Source organism: Notechis scutatus, chromosome 2 (assembly GCF_049901735.1).
Source record: "Notechis scutatus isolate UNSWTSFEM ecotype Mainland chromosome 2, rNotScu1.2, whole genome shotgun sequence".
NCBI lineage: Eukaryota > Metazoa > Chordata > Lepidosauria > Squamata > Elapidae > Notechis > Notechis scutatus.
Window position 1 is genome coordinate 111,805,987 of NC_142010.1, and position 18,598 is coordinate 111,824,584.

The following is an 18,598-nucleotide window of genomic DNA, read 5'->3' on the forward strand; positions in this document are numbered from 1 at the left end:
GTAATTTCACTGCTCACTTTTCTTTTCTTAAAAATTCCATGTTACCTTAATCCCGGGGTACTTTTGTTTAGTTGTATTGCCCAGTTGTCCCGGTTCAGATGTTATCCACCTCTTTCTTCCCTCCTGCACAAAGCTTAATCCAGCTGAGTCCTCCTCTTCGGGGTGGCCATTTTAAACTACCGCTGCAGTCATCTTCGGGGGGGAAAAAAGACCAAACCCAGGAGGGGAGATGCGGCTCCCCTCAACCTGGCATGCGGCTACCCCTTACTCCGCCGCCCCTCCAAGGCAGCTTCAGCCCCTAATCGTAAGGATCGGGGCTCTCCAATGAAAGAGCACGGACCATAGCCGCAGAGAGTCGTGATCTACGGTCCGTCAGCACAGAGGCTCCGCCTTCTTCCCCCACCCCCAAGTTCTGTTGATCCTTATTTAGCACCAGTTTAGTGTTGAACTTTAGTTGAACAGATTCTTGTGTATACGCTTGGATAAATGTTCTCTGCTGCATTGTCCTGATTATTTGCCCCTGACATTATCCTGGTTGTTCAAACCTTCACTTGACAGTACATTGGAATTATTGGATATGATAGAATAAAAGTAATGTACAAGACACATTCTCTAATTTACTTGTGTAATGATTTTTATATGGATTATTATATTAACATAATTTTGACTCCTGTATAAATGAACATCTTTTTTCCTACTCAACGTTTAAAAGAAACTGTTAAAAGGTGTAGCAGTTTGTAGGCTTTTTATTAACTGGTTAAAATAAAATCTCATGATGGGGGACAAGGGGTGGAATTTGTGGGTGGAATTCTTACTCTTTTCAATTAGCAAGATATGCATTTACAATATCCCTTTGGGGCATGTAGTAAAAATAAGTGAATTGCTTTGTCATTTGAAAATACTCTGTGGACGTTTTAGGGAGAGGGAAGACACTAGGCTTGAAAGAGGCATGTGTTTAAGACTGGAGCTGTACAGCTTGATTGAGGGGTGACTATAATATAAATTTGTTCTACATAGATTCTTGGTATTAGAAATTCATATTGTATCTGTGTGATGCATTCAGGCCCTTATCCTCCTGGAATAGTGAAGCGGTATTCTTATTAACTTGTTAACTCAGTGTTTCATGGTGAGTTCCAGAATAGAATTTGACATTTAAACGTCTGATTTACGTTAACGAAACTCTTAAATGGTGAAGCTGAAAGACTAAATGTGGAACTGCAAATTGGGTGTGTGCTTAATTATCCCATAAATACAATCTTAGAAAGTTAAGTTATTTTCTCTCTTTTACTTCTGCCCATTTCAACGAATAGATTTTCTTTAAAACTAGCTGTCTGTTAGCAAAATAAACCTGAAATGATGTGCGCATTGTTAGCATGTTATCCAGAAATAGAACCTGTCTTCCTCTCCCCTTTTTCCAGGTTTTGAATGAAGAATGCGATCAGAATTGGTACAAGGCAGAACTCAATGGCAAAGATGGCTTCATTCCCAAAAATTATATTGAAATGAAACCACATCCGTAAGTAAAGTATTACTGTTTCCTCAATTATTTGGCACACTTACTGACTGAACTGTGGTGAGAAAAATAAGATTCTTTCTTAAATTACAATGCAGAGAGCAACTTTGTGAGTAAATAAATGCATAGTTGCTTATAAATCTGAGACTGACCAACGTACAGGTAGTCCTCGAATTACTACCACAATTGAACCCAAAATTTATGTTGCTAAATGAGACATTCGTTAAGTGAGTTTTGTCCTGTTTTATGAGCTTTCTTGCCACGGGTGTTAAGTAAATAAATTCAGTACAGTTTTTAAGTTAGTCACACGGTTAGTCACACAGTTAAGTGAATCTGGCTTCCTCATTGACTTTGCTTGTCATAAGGTTATAAAGTGGATCACATGATCCCAGGACACTGCATAAATATGAGTCAGGTGCCAAGCATCTGAATTTTGATCATGTGCCCATAGGGATGCTCCAGTGGTTGGAAATGTAAAAAACAGTCATAGATCACTGTTCAGTTCTGTAACTTGGTCACTAAATGAACTGTTTTAAGTCGAGGTTTGTCTGTAGTAGAGGAACTGTTTTATAAAACATATAGTTCAGTTACTTTGCCACAAACTTTGGATCTATGTTTATCATAGATAAGCAGCAGTGCCCTCAAAATATTTTGAACTGCAACTCTCTCAATAACATGTCACTTGCTATGCTTGCTATGCCTCATGGAAATTTTAGTCTAGGAGGGAATCTGATTTTCTACCATTAAAGCAGAAGTTTTAGGTGATAACTCCAGGCAAAAATTCATTTGAGAACACTCTTTAAGTTAAAAAGTCATCTTCTGACTTGTATTTCTAAAGAAAAACATCTTCGATCTCATGAGAAAAATTACGATCTAATGCACTATGCAATTTTCGAGTAGAAGGTGCCATCAAGCTAGTAGCAGAGTTGGTTGTTTACATTGGCAGCAGAGTAAATCATGTGAAGCTGAGTTCCTTGTTAGTGCATTCATAGCTAGTATTGCAGAATCAGCAGTTAAGGCCAGGTTGTTTGCTTTTGCTGCAATTATGGCTATTCATCCAGTACAATATTTGATTCTGGTCTAGTGACGGAGATGATGTAACTATTCAAAAGAAAGTCTGGAGGGGACGGGGACAAATTTTTGGACTAAAATTCTTTCCTGTGCTTATTTCTATCCTTCATCAGTGACAGCATTATTCTTGGTACACCTACACAAAGCCTACAGAAAGCCTTAGTTTCTCAGAAAGTTTGTGTGACACGTCAACAATAGCGTAGGGTGTTTTGTCTTGATATGAGTGGTGCAATGTAATCATGGCCGTGGTCTCTGTGTTGAAAAATGTTAATAGCAGCTTCTCACTCATTAAACTGCTAATAGAAATCACATCATTATGGGGTGGGGGGGAATTAAACATATAACCTGCCTAAAAAAATGATGCAGTAATCATTCCAGAGCTTTCACTGAAAAATGATTCCAGGGGAGAGTTAATGTTGAACTTTCTGCTTTTTATTTTTGTTCTTGTTGCTTATATATTGCCTCTTTTGTTCCTTCTCGTCTCTAATTCTCTTAGAGAATTAGGTTTTAGGGTGCCCGTTGTCTTGCTTTCCCTGCTACCATTTTTCCACTCATTTCTGGCTGCCACAAGTGTTGATTAGTCTAAGAAATACTGTACTATTAACAACACCCAGAAATTATCTGGTATTGAAGATGGAATAAATTGTAGAAATTCATATTTAACATTTCTTATTTGTAGGAAGCTGTTTCTTAATTCATATGTATAATGAAATCGAAACTGAATATTAAATCAGAACTAGGCATCTTTTTTTCTATACTTTTTCTTCAGAAGTGACATCAGAAGAATGCAGAGCAATCAGTGAAATCATTCTATTTCCTTTTGTTTTTGCCACCTTCAGCCTTTCATTCCCTACAATCCATATTCTCCTGAAATAATATTTTTGGGGAAGGGTTGCTTTCAAATCGACTTCTGGTGACAGTCTACAACTGAACCCTACAATTATTTGGGAATTTTTTTTGGGGGGGGGAGGGGGAGTAAGGGGCAGGTTTGCCATTGCCTCCTTCCTAGGGTGGGAAAGCGGGTGACTGGCCCAGGGTCACCCAGCTTGGTTTCATGCCGAAGGCAATACTACAACTTGGAGTCTCCCAGTTTCTAGCCTGGCGCCTTAACCCACTACACCAAATTCACTCTCTAAATTATCTCCCCCCTTCCCCCCAAAAAAACCTACGAATATTTCAATGATCCAAAACCTAATAGCTCTACTCTAAAATCATATGTCATCTAAATCCAAGTCTTCTCAAAGGTAAGAATAGTGTTTTGGCAATGGAACAAAGAAAGTGGTGGGCTCCACCTTTTCATTGCACCTGTTCAAGCAGAGGCCAGTCAGAGCCCTCTGTCTGTCTGGTTTATTTTGGATTACTGTACTAAATGGAGAATGGGAATTGAGCTAACTAGCCCCTGCCAACTATCGGATTCAGTCCTACAGAAGAATAAGTCCAGACTAATATGCCCCTTCCTCAAAATATCTTTCAGTGTAACTCCAGAGCCTGAAAATCAAGAAAGAAAGAAAGAAAAATACTGCCTTCAAAGAACTTGAAAGAAACAGTTTAGTTGCACAGAAACATGAAGCAAATATTTCCTGGTCTTACAGGTAGTCCTCAACTTAACGACCACAATTGGGCCCAAACTTTCTGTCGTTAATTGAAAAGTTAAGTTAATTTTGCCCCATTTTACGACCTTTCATGCCACAGTTCTTAAGGGAATCACTGTGGTTGTTAAGTTAGTAACACAGTTGTTAAGTGAATATGGCTTCTCCATTGACTTTGCTTGTCAGGTGAACACATGACTCTGGGACGCTGCAAACATCACAAATAGGAGTCAGTTGCCAAGCATCCGAATTTTGATCATGTGACCATAGGGAATGCTGCAACAGTCATAAGTATGAAACTGTTGTACGTTGAGGACTACTTGTATTTTTCTTTTTTATCTTTCCCTTTTTAGATTAGTCCAACCACAGAAGAAGCTTTTGTAAGCATAAAAATAAAGCTAGAGGTAGGGTCCTCCCTTTATTTCTGAAATAGGAACATGCTGGTTGGGGTTGATGGGAAATGGGAGCTCAAGAACACCCAGAAAGCTGCAAATTCTCTATCTCTGGGTTAGAATTTTGCTTCTCCTGTAAAGGAGAATGAGGGGCAAAGAAAGAGCAGGTAGAAAAGGAAGGAGAATATTTTACAGTCCTGTAGGGAGTGAAAGAGAGACTCATGTCCTACTCCACTGCACTTCCAGAATGATTGTCTGTATCCCATATTCAGTAAACAATTGGAATGGCAGGGGATAGGAAAAGGGAACCGTAGCCACTTCTACCTCTAAACACCTTGTCCCAGGCAATCTCTCAGGATCATACACAAGCACATGCGCGCATGAACGCTCGCTCATGCACATACATTTTTCTATTAAATGTTTTTTCAGAAGCAATAGGCGGTTCTTGCAAAGCAGGATCAGAGAGATTGCTCAGATTTGTTCCAGGGCCCAAGGAGGAAGGGCTAGGCATGCAAGGGCCAAAGGAGAAATATTGCTGGCCAAATGTGGCCAGCAGGTCAACGTTTCCGGTTATCTGTTTTGGCTCTTTCTCAGATGATTCAGGAGGTGATTGCAAAGCATAAGAAATGGTGAGGTTAACAGAGGCAAACTAAGTTGAAATTTGATTACAAAGGGCCAGTATCTGTAGGGTACCATACTGTCATTGTTAGCCAATTAAACACTTGTTTTATTTGTCAGTGACTTTAACAGCCATTAATTTAACTGTTTATGCCACCCAAAACTTAAATGCAGGAGTTACTTAAGACATCAAAGTTCAATAATTTTAAAAAGTATAAACTTAATTATTATATATATTTAAAGAAATAAATGTTAACCGATTTTGTTCTGCTGCCAGTCATTCTAAAGTTCTAAAGTACAGTTGGATAGGTCTTGTTTTACCTAGGATAATAATAAAACAAAGTGCTGTTTATAGATGCCTCTTTTCAGCCAAGGTTGAAAATAATTGTATGTACATCAAAACCCCAGAATTATAAGTATGTTCTTTATTTGCTTAATTCCAAAGTTCCAACAAAAAAGAAGAGCTCCCAAAAGGTAGAGACATTTCCTTCTTAATAAACTTTGAGCAACTATAGATCTCCTGCATTTTATACTGAGTTAAAATTTGATATGAGGAAAAATAGATTTTAGGCACTGCTTGAAAAATGCTGAATGGATCATAAACTCAGCATCTTTTTATTTAATACAATTAAATTGCAATGAGTAATTCTTGGCTTTCAGTTAGTTTGCTTTGCTCATTGGTAAAATAGTGTGGTGTGGTTTTGAATTGGCTGACTCCAGTAATAAATAGCATGCCTAAAATTACATTCTACTGACATGGTTCACATGCTGAATGTGAAACAAATTGAGCCCTGCATAATGTGGCACCATAGTGACTGACCACAAACAGATTCAAAGGTTCTTTGGTGGTGATTGGAATAAATAATAATTGCTACATTTTGGAGCCAAAAACTTAGGTCAGTGTGCATGCTGAAACCTTTTTTTTTTTTGGCTAGGGCTGTAAACACACAATCTGTATATGCCTTCAGATTTGCTTAGACAACAGAGCACACTATTAAGTTTATATATTTGCAAAATTATTTGATGGTTACTTGAAGGGTTATCTTCTTCTGGTCACAATCTACCAGAGTGGGGAGGCAAGAAATGCTGTGGTTCCGCTCTCCTAAAGAGATACTTCTAGTGGGACTAAGAAGAAGAGCCTTCTCCATGATAGCTCCCTCCCTGTGATCTATGGATCGTCTCTGTGGAGATAAGATTGGCCCTCACTTTCACACTCTTTCACAAGTCCCCGAAGATTTAGTTTTGTCAGCCGGCCAAGGAACACAGAGTGGGATGGAGCCCATCAAGTGGCTTATTTGATTGACTGACAATTGTTAGGGTATTTGGGTGGGGGGAGTAGTTACAGCTTTTTATTGTTATTTTATATGGGATTTTTATCTTTATAAGCTGCCTGAAGTCACTGAGAGTGAGTCATATAAATTTTTAAAATAAAAGATACGTTTATTTATTTGGGGGAGCCTGTAGATCACTGTTCTATTTTGTTTGAATCACTATATATTTGCAAGAGATTAACTATTTTTGCAAGGAAGTTCGTAAGAAAATTCAGTTTATTTCTGAAAAAAGTAAGCTATTATATGGAGCAGATATGAAAATAAACCCAGCCTTTTGGCAATTCCTACAGTTTCTAACTCAATAGAATGAACAAATGCAGTCCCTTTGATGACATAATGTTGGGAAGTAATCCACCAAACATGTATTTTTGTTTATGTCCAATAAAATCCAGGTTTTTGTAATTCTTAAATCTCTTCTGACAGAAGGTAGCAGCATTTCCTAGGGACATAATAACTTTTCAGCTATTAGGGTGCAGTACATACCTTCCCTAATTGCTGTCTTTAAAATAAACGTGCAAGCTAGTATTAATATCATCTTATTAGAGATAGCAAAGGACAGAAGCTGCAGGCTGTAAAGACTTCATGATACAATTCATACTAAAGACTCTGATTTGTAGCTCAATCATTTTAATCACGATGCCAACCCAAATTAGGTTAACCATTTATAGCTCAAAATAGCAAAGTGGTGATTAGAGTCATTGAATCATAGAGTTGGAAGGGACCATAAACAATCAAGTCCAAACCTCTCCTCAGTTTGAGAATTCAAGTGAAAGCATCACAGCCAATTGATATCTGACCTCTGCTTTTACACATTAAGTGAAACAAACCACAGTCTCACTAGACCATTGATTCCTAATCAAACTGCCCTTGTTGTTCAGGATGTTTCCCTAATAATCAGGATCTGCTTTCCTATATTTTTAATTGCATGTCTTGTACTCTGGAACAAAAGAAAGCAGCTCTTGATCTTTTTCTGTGAGATATCCCATTCCCAAGTATTGGAAAAGTGCTATCAGACTGCCCTCCTTGTAGTTTGAACTGGAAACAGTTAATCCCAAAACTAGCCTGTCAGAGCTCTTATTGTTAAAAGGGAGATTATGTTCCTTTTAACAGTACAAACACTTCAGTAAACACTGTATTTTACTGTTAATTGTTGATCCTAAAAGGCAGAAGCTATCTACCACTTCAATATCTTCAGTGTCAATCCTAAGGCTGTTTATTTTACCTGTTGGCATTAGTTTCATCATCTTTATACTTAATTTTGGCCCCATTTTTTTCATTGTGCTCCTTTACTTTTATTGCTAGAGTTTGGAGATTCTTTGCATTTTTGGCAATCAGGGTACTGTTATCAGCAAATGCAGATTATTGATGTTTCTTCCTCCAGTTTTAAAGCAGCATTCATCCTTTTCCAATCCAGCTTCCCTCAGTATAGTATATATTGAGTATATAGGTTGAATAAAATAGGGGGACAGTATACTGTTTGTTTTATTCCTTTGCCAACCTGTTTTGCCATGTTGGTCTGTACTATGGCATCCTGATCAGTATGTAGGTTTTACATAAAAACAGTGAAATGTTCTGAGATTTCCATTTTCCTAAGTATACTCAACATCTTGATGTAATCAACACAACTCAGTGAATCAATGAAACGCATTCTAACTTGTTTTGGGTATTCTTTGCCTTTCTCAATTATCCAACGTGCATCAACCATGATGTTTTGTCTTCCTTCACTTTTTCTAAAGCCAGATTGAACATAGGGGGACAGTATACTGTTTGTTTTATTCCTTTGCATGCAGAGTCTAACCTGCATTGGAGGAGTCTAAGAAATATTTTGCTTGGGCTTAAATTAATACAGTGTACAATAGTTTGCACAATCTGTTAAGTCTCTTTTGTTTGTTATCGATAGATAGATTGACTTCTTGCAATCTCAGATCAAGTGCATCATTCTTCAGATTTGCTGCCATTGCTTGGTTAGAATTTTTACTGATTCTTCTCCTTTTCCTTGCCATATTTCTGTAGATTTTCTATTATTCCCTACAATGCTGATTTGGTAATGACTAGACTCTTGATATTACTTCATCAACAAAACTGATAGATAGAGTTTGTTGGAGAATTGAGAACAATTATTAAAACCAAGTACTTTGCAGTAACTAGGCAAGAAACTTTTATATTCTTATAATTTCATTTTTCTCAACTTTTAAAATACAGCTAAGGATTTTCTTTAACATTTTAAAGTTCTATTTGCATGACATACTGTCTTAGAATTTGTTAGGATACTAGAGTATGAATTCTGAATATGGCAGCATGTGCTGCTCAAACCATTCCAACATTTCTCCAATCAAACGGTTATGGCCTGTATGCCCATTCCAGAAAGAGTTTAGCTGGTGTTATTTGTCAGATTGCTGCTCTGGAACAAGCCTGTCCAAACTTGTTCTTTGCACCTAATTTGAATTGGGCTTAATTTTCAGTTCTATGTTTGCACAGGTGGTTTTTTGGGAAGATTCCTCGAGCAAGGGCTGAGGAGATGCTGGGTAAACAAAGACATGATGGTGCCTTCCTCATCAGGGAGAGTGAAAGTGCTCCTGGTGATTTCTCCCTCTCAGTCAAGTGAGTATTACTTTTGGATTGATTTGATCTAATTTGATTGATGGCCTGGCTGCAGTCTTTGAAACTTCTGTTATTGGCTGGAACAAAGAAAGAAAGTGAGTTTTAAAAAGTTTCCTTTAGTGCAAGGATAGCCACATTAGGCTTTCAAAGTAAAAAAAAACCTAACTTACCACAGTTCTGAAGATTTTTGGCTCATGGTCCTCTTTGGATACTGACACACTAGAGGTTATGAAGGAAAAAATGGTGTCTCAGCCCACTGGCGATGAATTTAGTATTGTCAGCAACTCCCTAAAACTCCAGTGCTTTATATGAGGCAGCCCTAGGATCCAAAGACGATGCATTGGGTTAAAAAGTTGCAGATATGTGTGATGTTTGTGCCAGAGGATACAGACGCCTTTTGCCTTCCAGTCCAAAGTGATACATGATCCCCACATTGGAAATTTTAAAAAAGTTATCCGTAGCTACATACCTGTTTCTAATTCAAGTGCATTCACTACCAAAAGAGGCTTTCAGAATGTTTTTTTGCTCCCAGTCTTGTGGCCTAACAAAAAAATAAAGTACTTTGCTAAATCAACCTTGTGTTGTGCAATGATTTAAAATGTAAAAAGAAGGCATGGAGGGGCCTTCTTTTAATATCCAGGCTTAATGCCTGGATATTAAGCCTAATTGTCCTTTTGTTTATCCACATTTAGAGGTTGCCTGACTCCTTAGCAACTATGGATGGCTTAGAACAACACAGAGATAACAGTTTGTTTTGTTTGTTTAAAAAAAGGACCTTGGCCAACCAGACTGGACTCATTCTTGGATTTAACTTTAAGTACTGGTATTCAGGTTTTGGTAATACACTGATATACACTGATAGGTATTCAGGTTTTGGTAATACACTGATAATAAATGTGTGATAGAAATGAGAATTTCAAGACTTGAAAAAATGAATAGAGCTTTCATTTGACACAATTTATATGCACTTATTTCCTTGACTTGTCACATTGACTGCTGGCTTGTACTGCCACCTCATGTTTAGAAATCCTCCAAACTCCAATGTGTATTTCCCTTGGCTGAAGATTAACCCTGTAGATGTGCAAGAAAAGAATGTTCCTTTCCTGGGAGAAATGTTAAAGTACATCTGGCATGTTTTTCCCGTTCTTTTTAGATTCGGAAATGATGTGCAGCACTTCAAGGTGCTTCGAGACGGTGCTGGCAAGTATTTCCTCTGGGTGGTAAAATTCAATTCTCTGAATGAGCTGGTAGATTATCACAGATCAACCTCTGTCTCCAGGAACCAACAGATATTCCTCCGAGACATTGAGCAAGTGCCTCAGGTAAGAAATTTTTTGGAGTTTTCCTAATCATAATACTACCTTTATTCTTTATGAATACTGTAAGAATGTCTTTTTTAGTGCGTGGGAAGGTTTTTCCATGAAGGATAGGTAAAACCTTGGTGACTTACGAAGACAAATTGTGTTAGGTGTTAATTCTGTTTTCAATAATGACACTATTTTTAAAAGCTATATAACGCATTCTTTAAGCCAGACCCTCAAGGATTTTTTAAAATTATACAATAAAGAAGTACAACAGAACACACTCTTTCTGAAATAGCTGATAAGTTTTTGAGACATGCATGAAGCTGCCAAAAAGAAAAGCTATTTCTGGTGATGTTAACAGAGGATGCGGTTCAACATTTTAAAATGCCTTGGCAATTTTTTTAAAAAATGTGCCAAGTGCCAAGGAGATACTACACTTGACAATGTTTGTGGAGGAGAACTTTCTACCTGGGGGCTGGGGGAGCTGAGCAGTACCACAGGTCAGCTGTTTTTCTCTCAGCTGATTAGCAGAGCAAAGTTGCCTCCCAAAATCCAGTCGTAGAGGAGGAGATGCAGGGAGGCAGCCGCTTGGCTTCTGTCCTCCTTTCTGAGATTGCCCTGGGAAAATGGGAAGCTGAGGAGCCTGGAGCATTGCAACGAGGTAGTGTGGAAATGATGACAACATGTAGGCAAGTGAGGCCCTTGGGGTAGAGGACTTTGACAGCCAGTTGATTGCGGAGGCTGAAGTAAGTCAGCAACTTTGTAGGAGAGCCATCCAGTGTTTGGTGACTGCCCCATATCCGGTCGGTTTGTAAAAAAAAACTTACTTCATCCATAACTTGACTGTATGAGGGAGCTGACTCAGTCTGCAGCACCAAAACTTGGTAGAGTATGGGGGGACGGGGGGGGGGGTGTCCGCCCTCTGAAATGTGCCTCCCAGGTGCCAGTTGTGATTCCATGGCATGGATGAGGGTATGGTTGTATTACTTGTAAAACTGGTAGCTGCTAAGGACATTGGCCCAGAAATTGCCAGTTGTGAGACCCTCCGTGTGAGCCTGGGGTGAGTGGGGATTGTTGCTCACTTACTTTCCTCATTGCAGTGTTAGCATCCCTGCTTTGGCTCTTGGACTCTGTATCTAGGTTGGTGGAGGAGTTCCGTAGGCTTATGGTTTTGAGGGATTTCATTCTTTCTTCCCTGTGCCCAGAGTCTGAGGTAGCACAGCAGTTCAGGGCAGCTATGGACCTGGGCTATCATTGGGAAGGTTGCAAATGGTGATCACATGATCCCAGGACATTGCATTCGTCGTAAAAACATGCCAGTTGCCAAGCGCACGAGTTTTGATCATGGGGGTATTGTGACGTAATTGCGAGAACCAGTCGTGAATCACTTTTTTCAGTGTCATTGTAACTTCAAACCATCACTAAACAAATGGTTATAAGTTGAGGACTACCTGTATAGATGTGTTTTTTTATTTTGTTTTTAAAATGGATTCATTTGAATAGCCTTTGTTGTAAAGCAACCTCATGTGTATCAAAATTACATCTGCGCAGTAAGATGATAAAGAGTTAATAATTCACTGCCCAATGTTTGTAGATCTATTTCATATTTTAGATACAACCTCAAGAATTCAAAAAGCTGCTCCCTTTTATCATAAGACTTTTTAAAGCTGTGGTTGGTTATAAAATTCAGTCTTGACATTTTATGTATATCAGAATAAGCATGGTATAGAACAGTGATCCCCAACCTTTACGCGCTGCCCGGTACGGCATCAACTGGGCGCCGCCATCTTTTTGACGAAAAAGTGCTCCGTGACATCACCGGAAGCACTTTTTCATCAAAGATGGCGGTGTTAAGCGCTTCCGGTGAGCTTTTCGGTAGAAATGGCTTTCTACCCGAAAAGCTCACCGAAGCGCAGACCGCCATCTTTTTGATGAAAAGTGCTTCCGTGAGCTTTCTACCCGGAAAAGCTCACCAGAAGCACTTTTTTACCAAAAAAAGATGGTGGCGCCCAGCAACCAGCGGCCCGGTAAGACTTGTTCCGCGGACCGGTATCGGTCCACGGACCGGCGGTTGGGGACCCCTGGTATAGAAGGAAGATTTGATGCTGTTTCTATAACTCGCAAACCAAGACGCTATTTGTAGACATCTCTCAGTATCAACAGCTTCAGATGTACTGACTGTAGGCTAGAGACCATAATTTGTGTCACAAAAAGAAAAACGAGCGAGTTGGAGGCCTCAATAAATTAATCCCCTGTTCTCTTCTTTACAGCAACCCTCATACGTACAGGCTCTTTTTGATTTCGACCCTCAGGAGGAGGGAGAGCTGGGCTTTCGCCGTGGAGACTTTATCCAGGTCCTTGACAATTCTGACCCCAACTGGTGGAAAGGAGCCTGCCACGGACAAACAGGCATGTTTCCACGCAACTACGTTACCCCCGTGAACCGGAACATCTAGAGCAGATGGCTAAAGATTATTTAAGGAAAGAGGAAAAAACAGTACAGTCCGCATTCAGAACCTAACAGCAGCCAGAGATCTCCAGTCATCAGGCCATAAAACCGAGTCCCCTCAGGTCTGCATGAGGGGGAACACTTTTTTTCACTCAGAATGGAACTTTGTGGGGAGGGAACAGGAGAAGGGTCCAACTTATGCACCAAAACTTTTCTTTAAATTAAAATGGATATTAACAGATTTCTTTGGTTATTTCTGGGGTGGCCCTTTTTGTTCACTGGTCCTTTTTCTCCCCAACACCAGTGCATCAGTGTATGAAGTGTTACTGCTAAATGAAGTCCATGCTATGCCAGGAAGAGAGGAAGCTCTGTTGATATCTGCTATTCATGCATACGGTCTTCGGAAAGGGACTGAGAGAGGAAGCCAAATATATTAGCCAGTTTAAACACACACAACACTTATGCTTCTACCTTCAGTGTTTTGCCTAAGATAAGGTCTTAATTTTTTTCCTCACTGCTTTTCAGTCTGAAAGTTGTTCAGCTGTGGAGCAGAGGGGAAGATGGTAAATAGGTTGTAGGATTTTTCTGAGAAAACCTGCATTACAACCAGATCACGTTTTCATTAAACGTGACAGCTTTTACTTTTCTTTTTAATCATGTGACTGAGCATGTTCTTCTGTTTTTTTTTTAATTAGTGCCTTTTCCCTTGTTTAACAAAAAACAGTTCACAATTTTCAGTTTGTTTCTGTTTTTTATGTAAATATTTAAGGAATTGAATGAGAGGAATGTAACTTTATTACATGAAAAAGATCTCCATTCACCAGATGGAGCTTTAAAATATGTATAAGCATTTGATATTTTTCATACTAGTTGGGAAAAAGGCATAAAATGTCCCAAAACTCAGAGCCTGGGGTTCTTGAGCAAGAGAGAGAAAATAGCCCCAGTTTGGGGTGGGGGGTGGGGGGGAGGCATATTTTACAAAGCCTAGGATGAAATTCCAAATTATTTTCCCCAAAGACAGTAAGGCCTCAAGAAATTGGGCTTAATTATAGCGAATGGTTGACCCTAATGTTTGAGGAGAAGCAGTTCAGTCTGTCCAGAGTTGGCTTGACTCACAGTTGCAGTCGGTGACTATCTTCCAGCAGTTCCCCATTTTGCTCACCAGTATTACGGTAGCTGGAAGAATCATCTTTCTTACTCTCAAATCCCAGAAGGGAGATTGTATTCAACTTTTAATCCTGATTAAACTCATAGGTGCCATGCATATTACGATGAATGACTTAGACTTTTAAGACCAGGGAGAGCAACCTGCAGAGCTCCTGTGCCAACCAGTTACCTTATTTCCTTTTGCTGAGCCGCATACCTGGAACTTCTCTACCTTAGTAACAGACCCCAAAACTACCACAGAGACCTTCCCTTATGGAAGAGCATTGTTCTGCCCAGATCGGGGTAGGGGGGGAGGGACCCTGTGTTGGTGGGTGCCTTTTTATACTAAGTGTTACAGGTATTATTCCTGAGATGGACTCTGCCTTATATTTCCATTTCTCTCAGCAGGTGAAAAAAAACAAAGAAAGCTACCCTGTAGCATATTAATTTCTCATGTTTTTCTTGCTATCTTTCTCTCCATTCCCCCCGTCCCCACTTTCTTTTTTAAAATTATTGGAAAAGAAATTATGGCATTCTACATTTGGACCATTTGATTGTTTTTCTTATTTTGGAATTGGTGTATATCATGCAACCTTGCAGACATAATGTCTTGTGTGTATATATATATATTAAATCAGTGTTTAAATAAAACAGGCCTATGTACGTAATCCGTTAACGCAGCAGGAGCATTTGGTAGATAGTAATTAACTGTGAATAATAAATATACAACAAATTCTTCACTTGAATATCAGTGTCTTCTTTATTAACACTTACAATTAAATAACACATGTAAAGAATCAGTGGGGGTTTGGTTATAGTAACAGGCTGGAGATTATACTCTCAGAAATGGGAAGGACCAGATAAAAACTTAACTTTGATTTAAATTAAAATTATTACTCTAGCTTCCCTTTGGAGCACATAAAGCAGGGAAAACCTGCTGAGCATACCTCCTTGATAAGCAAGAGTTGTGAAGTGAGTTTTGCTCCATTTTACAATCTTTCTTGCCATAAGTGAATCCCTTGTTAAGTTAGTAATGTGGTTAAAGGAATTTCCCCATTGACTTTGTCAGAAGGTTGCAAGTGATGATGATATGACACCACTGCAACCATCATAAATACATGCCAGTTGCCAAGCGTCCAAATTTTGATCATGTGACCATGGGGATACTACAACAGTCATAAGTGAAAAACTAATGAAAAAGTGCTTTTTTTTAGCGCCATTGTAACTTCAAGCAGTCACTAAAAGAATGGTTGCAATCTCTGCACTTTTTCACCAGGGATAATTAGGGCCTGGGTGTATATGGATGTTTGTTTACTGAGCAGGGTACAAAATTAGCTTCACTATTTCTTATCTTCTGCTTTTCAGTTCCACAGCTCTATATGCTTTCATCCAGAATGATTCCTTGCTGCACACAGCTATCCCTTGGTTTCTCACAGGTTTTGAAAGTGTCTTGAAAGAAGAGGCACTTTAGCAGTTTTATTGAATGCAGTGTGCTTTCTATTCTGAGAGAATTTGTTATATCTAAGGACCAGTTTTGGAGGACAGAGGCATCTATTATGGGCCTTTATGAAAGAATGTACTGTGTCATTCAATCTGGGGACTGCTTTTTCTCAGTTAATCTTGCATTGGATGCTTTAATCTCTTTGCTACAATTTTAACAGAATGGCTCAGAAATTAAAAGCATACCTTTCTTAAGGATTTTCCTATTTTTATCCAATTAAGATTGTTGTTTATTCCCCAAATAACCAAGTATTATACAATATGTAGTATGTTCTTACAATACATTTAATTCAACCAGTTTTCTGAATTTGCATAATATATCTAAGCATGCAAATAGGTTTTCTTAACACTTTGCGCAATAGAACATGGGTTGGTTTGTGATTTTATCAGCTTTTTAACCGAACTTTTTCCAGACTCAAAACAAAGATGATTTTGAGTTCAAGAAATCAGATTATAACCTTGGGTACAGGTTTCTGTAATTCCATGATATAAAGGCTACAAATATTTTAGTTTGGATGACCAAATGGCTGTGTGTGCACATGACATGCTGAATTGTAAATTAGCCAATCACATTTTATCCAGTGTGTTTTGCACACTTGGCGCAAGTACTTAGTTTGTGGATCAGTCACAATAAGGTCAATTGAGTAAATCACACTCTCCAAAATTCAGATGGGCCCATCAGACAAACAAGTTGGAGAGGTTTGTTGTCTGCTTGATTTTGAATTTAAAAAGAAGCTTTTAATTTGGCATTATTGCAGAATGGAATTTATACTTTTTTATACTTTAACTTCATCCCAATTCTAGATATGCTGCAGGGAAATTAAAATACAAGAGCAAAACTGTTTTGAAACAATTCTTTTAGTTCTCTTGATAACCTACCACCAATGTGATCTTTGCTGAGTTCTGCTCGCAAATTGTGTTCCATTCTGCATACAAAATGTATTTTAGGCAAATATCACCTCTCTAGATGACATATTCATCCAAGCTTATATTTAAAAAGGAAAAACATACACTTACCTGTTACTTAAATTGTTAGCTGTGCAGTAGAAGGCATATGGCTGACATTTAAATCTTGGCTGCCAGTGAGCCTGTGCTGCCACTACTCTAAATAGACATTAAGTAACCACAGCAACAACAAACTTGCAATATAGGCGTTCAGGCAGAGTCAGCCTTCTCCAAATCCCATTACTTAAATTTGTCGTCTTATGGGACAATGGAAGCATGCCTTCTTTGGGGCAGCCTCGGCCCCCTGGAACACCATTCCCAGAGATACAAGGGGTTCCCTCTCTCCTTGCTTTCTAGAAATCTCTTAGACTGGCTGTGGTCCCATGTCTGGGATTGGGGTGGCTGTGGAGCAGAGTTAGGGAGTGTCATTTTGGTCCAGGCAGTCCTAAGGTTTCTAGTAAGTGTTTTTAATATATGTATTGGAATAGTTGTATCCTCCCAGAATTGGATGGCCTTACCAAATCCATTTTTTAAAAAAAAAAAAAAAAACCTCATTCAACATTAGAAAAAATGTGAAGCACTTTGATTAGATACGTGTTTGGGGACAATCCTTGGGGATTCAGCCACGGGTATCTATGCAGGTAAAGAGCAAGGTCAGAGTGGGAGCCCAGAAGTTTGTTACTATTAGATAATAATAATTTGAGATCAGGTCTTCTCCTGTGGTCTTTCCTGATCTTAGTTGAACAACAAGATTCTTCATCTCTCTCACTGTCACTAATCCTCACATTGCTGGGTTTTCTATAGTTTGGCTAGGACTTCCACTTTTCACAGAGTATCCATGTATAGTTCTTGAAAACGTGCCCTCCCGAGTCTTTGGGGGAACGTGGCAGTCCACCATGGATGGACCGTTGCTTTGGGAGCTTGATGTCATGTGATGGAATTGAGTCTTTGGGTCTTTGACTGCCTGAATGAGATGTGCCCGCTTGTTTCTTATGGCTTCCTTTTTCTTGCATGTCAGCCGTGGTTTATAGCGTCTCTTCTGTTGGAAGAAATCCGGTGCAGCTTATGCTATGTTGGATATACAAGCTTGGTAAGTGGTAGTGAGAGGGTTGTGGTTTTTTGCCACTAACACAGTCCTGGTCAAACCATGATTTGAAGTGGCATTGTTGTCTTGAGGGTGCATCATTTACCATGGGTTAAATATTGGTGGAGCTCTTAGACATGGGCATTACAGTTTTCTAAAAGTGCATCAGGAGGCTCAGTTGATATCAGGGCAGACTGTAGGTACCGTCAATGATCTGAGGCCAATAGCTTGGTTATCATTTGGTTTAAATATTAGCTCGGTGGTAAATTCTTCCTGCTGGCTTTAATAAGGGTTGGTAGCAACCCTCAGTATATGTTCCTTGAGTGAAAACATTTAAATAAAGCAAATTGGGAGATGATCACTATCAAACTTAGGAGTAACTTCTAGGGCCTTGAGAAAAGGGAGAAGGTCCCTAGAAACAATTATATAATACACTGCACACTTTCTGGAGCCAGATAGATAGGTTGGTTTGGCTATATGGTCAAAGGCCCCATTTAGAATGTAGTGGTTAACTTACCAAGACTGTTTAAGCCACTCAGAGATCTGCAATGTTTGATAGTTGATTCTTTGACCTATGTGTGAGGAGAAATCTGTTGTCTTCAGGATTGTGAGGATGTCATTTCTGCTTTGTGTAGAGCAGTGATCCCCAACCTTTTTTATGCCGCGGCCCGGTACCGGCATCAGCTGGGCGCCGCGGCCCGGTACTGGCATCAACTGGGCGCCGCCATCTTTTTTTGATGAAAAAGTGCTTCCGGTGACCTCACCGGAAGCACTTTTTCGTCAAAAAGATGGTGGCGCCAGCGCCCGGTGAGCTTTTTCGGTAGAAATGGCTTTCTACCTGGAAAAGCTCACCGAGTGCATGCGCCGCCATCTTTTGATGAAAAAGTGCTTCCGGTGAGCTTTCTACCCGGAAAAGCTCACCGGAAGCACTTTTTATCAAAAAGATGGCGGCGCCCAGCAACCAGCGGCCTGGTAAGACTTGTTCCGCGGACCGGTACCGGTCCGCGGACCGGCGGTTGGGGACCCCTGGTGTAGAGGGTGTGATCATTAGAGCC

At 39.5% G+C, this 18,598-nt stretch overlaps 1 protein-coding gene and 1 long non-coding RNA gene across 3 annotated transcripts in view; one reads left to right on the forward strand and one right to left on the reverse strand.

Moving 5' to 3' along the window:
• The window catches only part of GRB2 (growth factor receptor bound protein 2), a 56,012-nt gene extending 41,252 nt beyond the window's left edge, over positions 1–14,760 (forward strand). The window contains exons 3-6 of the mRNA XM_026667451.2: positions 1,419–1,516; positions 8,993–9,115; positions 10,269–10,437; positions 12,690–14,760. Coding sequence (XP_026523236.1) covers positions 1,419–1,516; positions 8,993–9,115; positions 10,269–10,437; positions 12,690–12,875 — 576 coding nt within the window. The 3' untranslated portion in view covers positions 12,876–14,760. The remainder of the gene's footprint in view (positions 1–1,418; positions 1,517–8,992; positions 9,116–10,268; positions 10,438–12,689) is intronic.
• LOC148132180 (uncharacterized) lies at positions 8,993–18,141 on the reverse strand. Of its 2 annotated transcripts, none has more exons than XR_015747667.1 (2): positions 18,061–18,141; positions 8,993–9,192 (listed from the first exon to the last, which is right to left on the reverse strand). It is a non-coding gene; the product is annotated as an uncharacterized LOC148132180 (long non-coding RNA). The 2 variants fall into 2 exon arrangements; XR_015747668.1 differs by lacking the exon at positions 18,061–18,141 and adding an exon at positions 9,286–9,304.
• Positions 18,142–18,598: the final 457 nt, after the last annotated feature.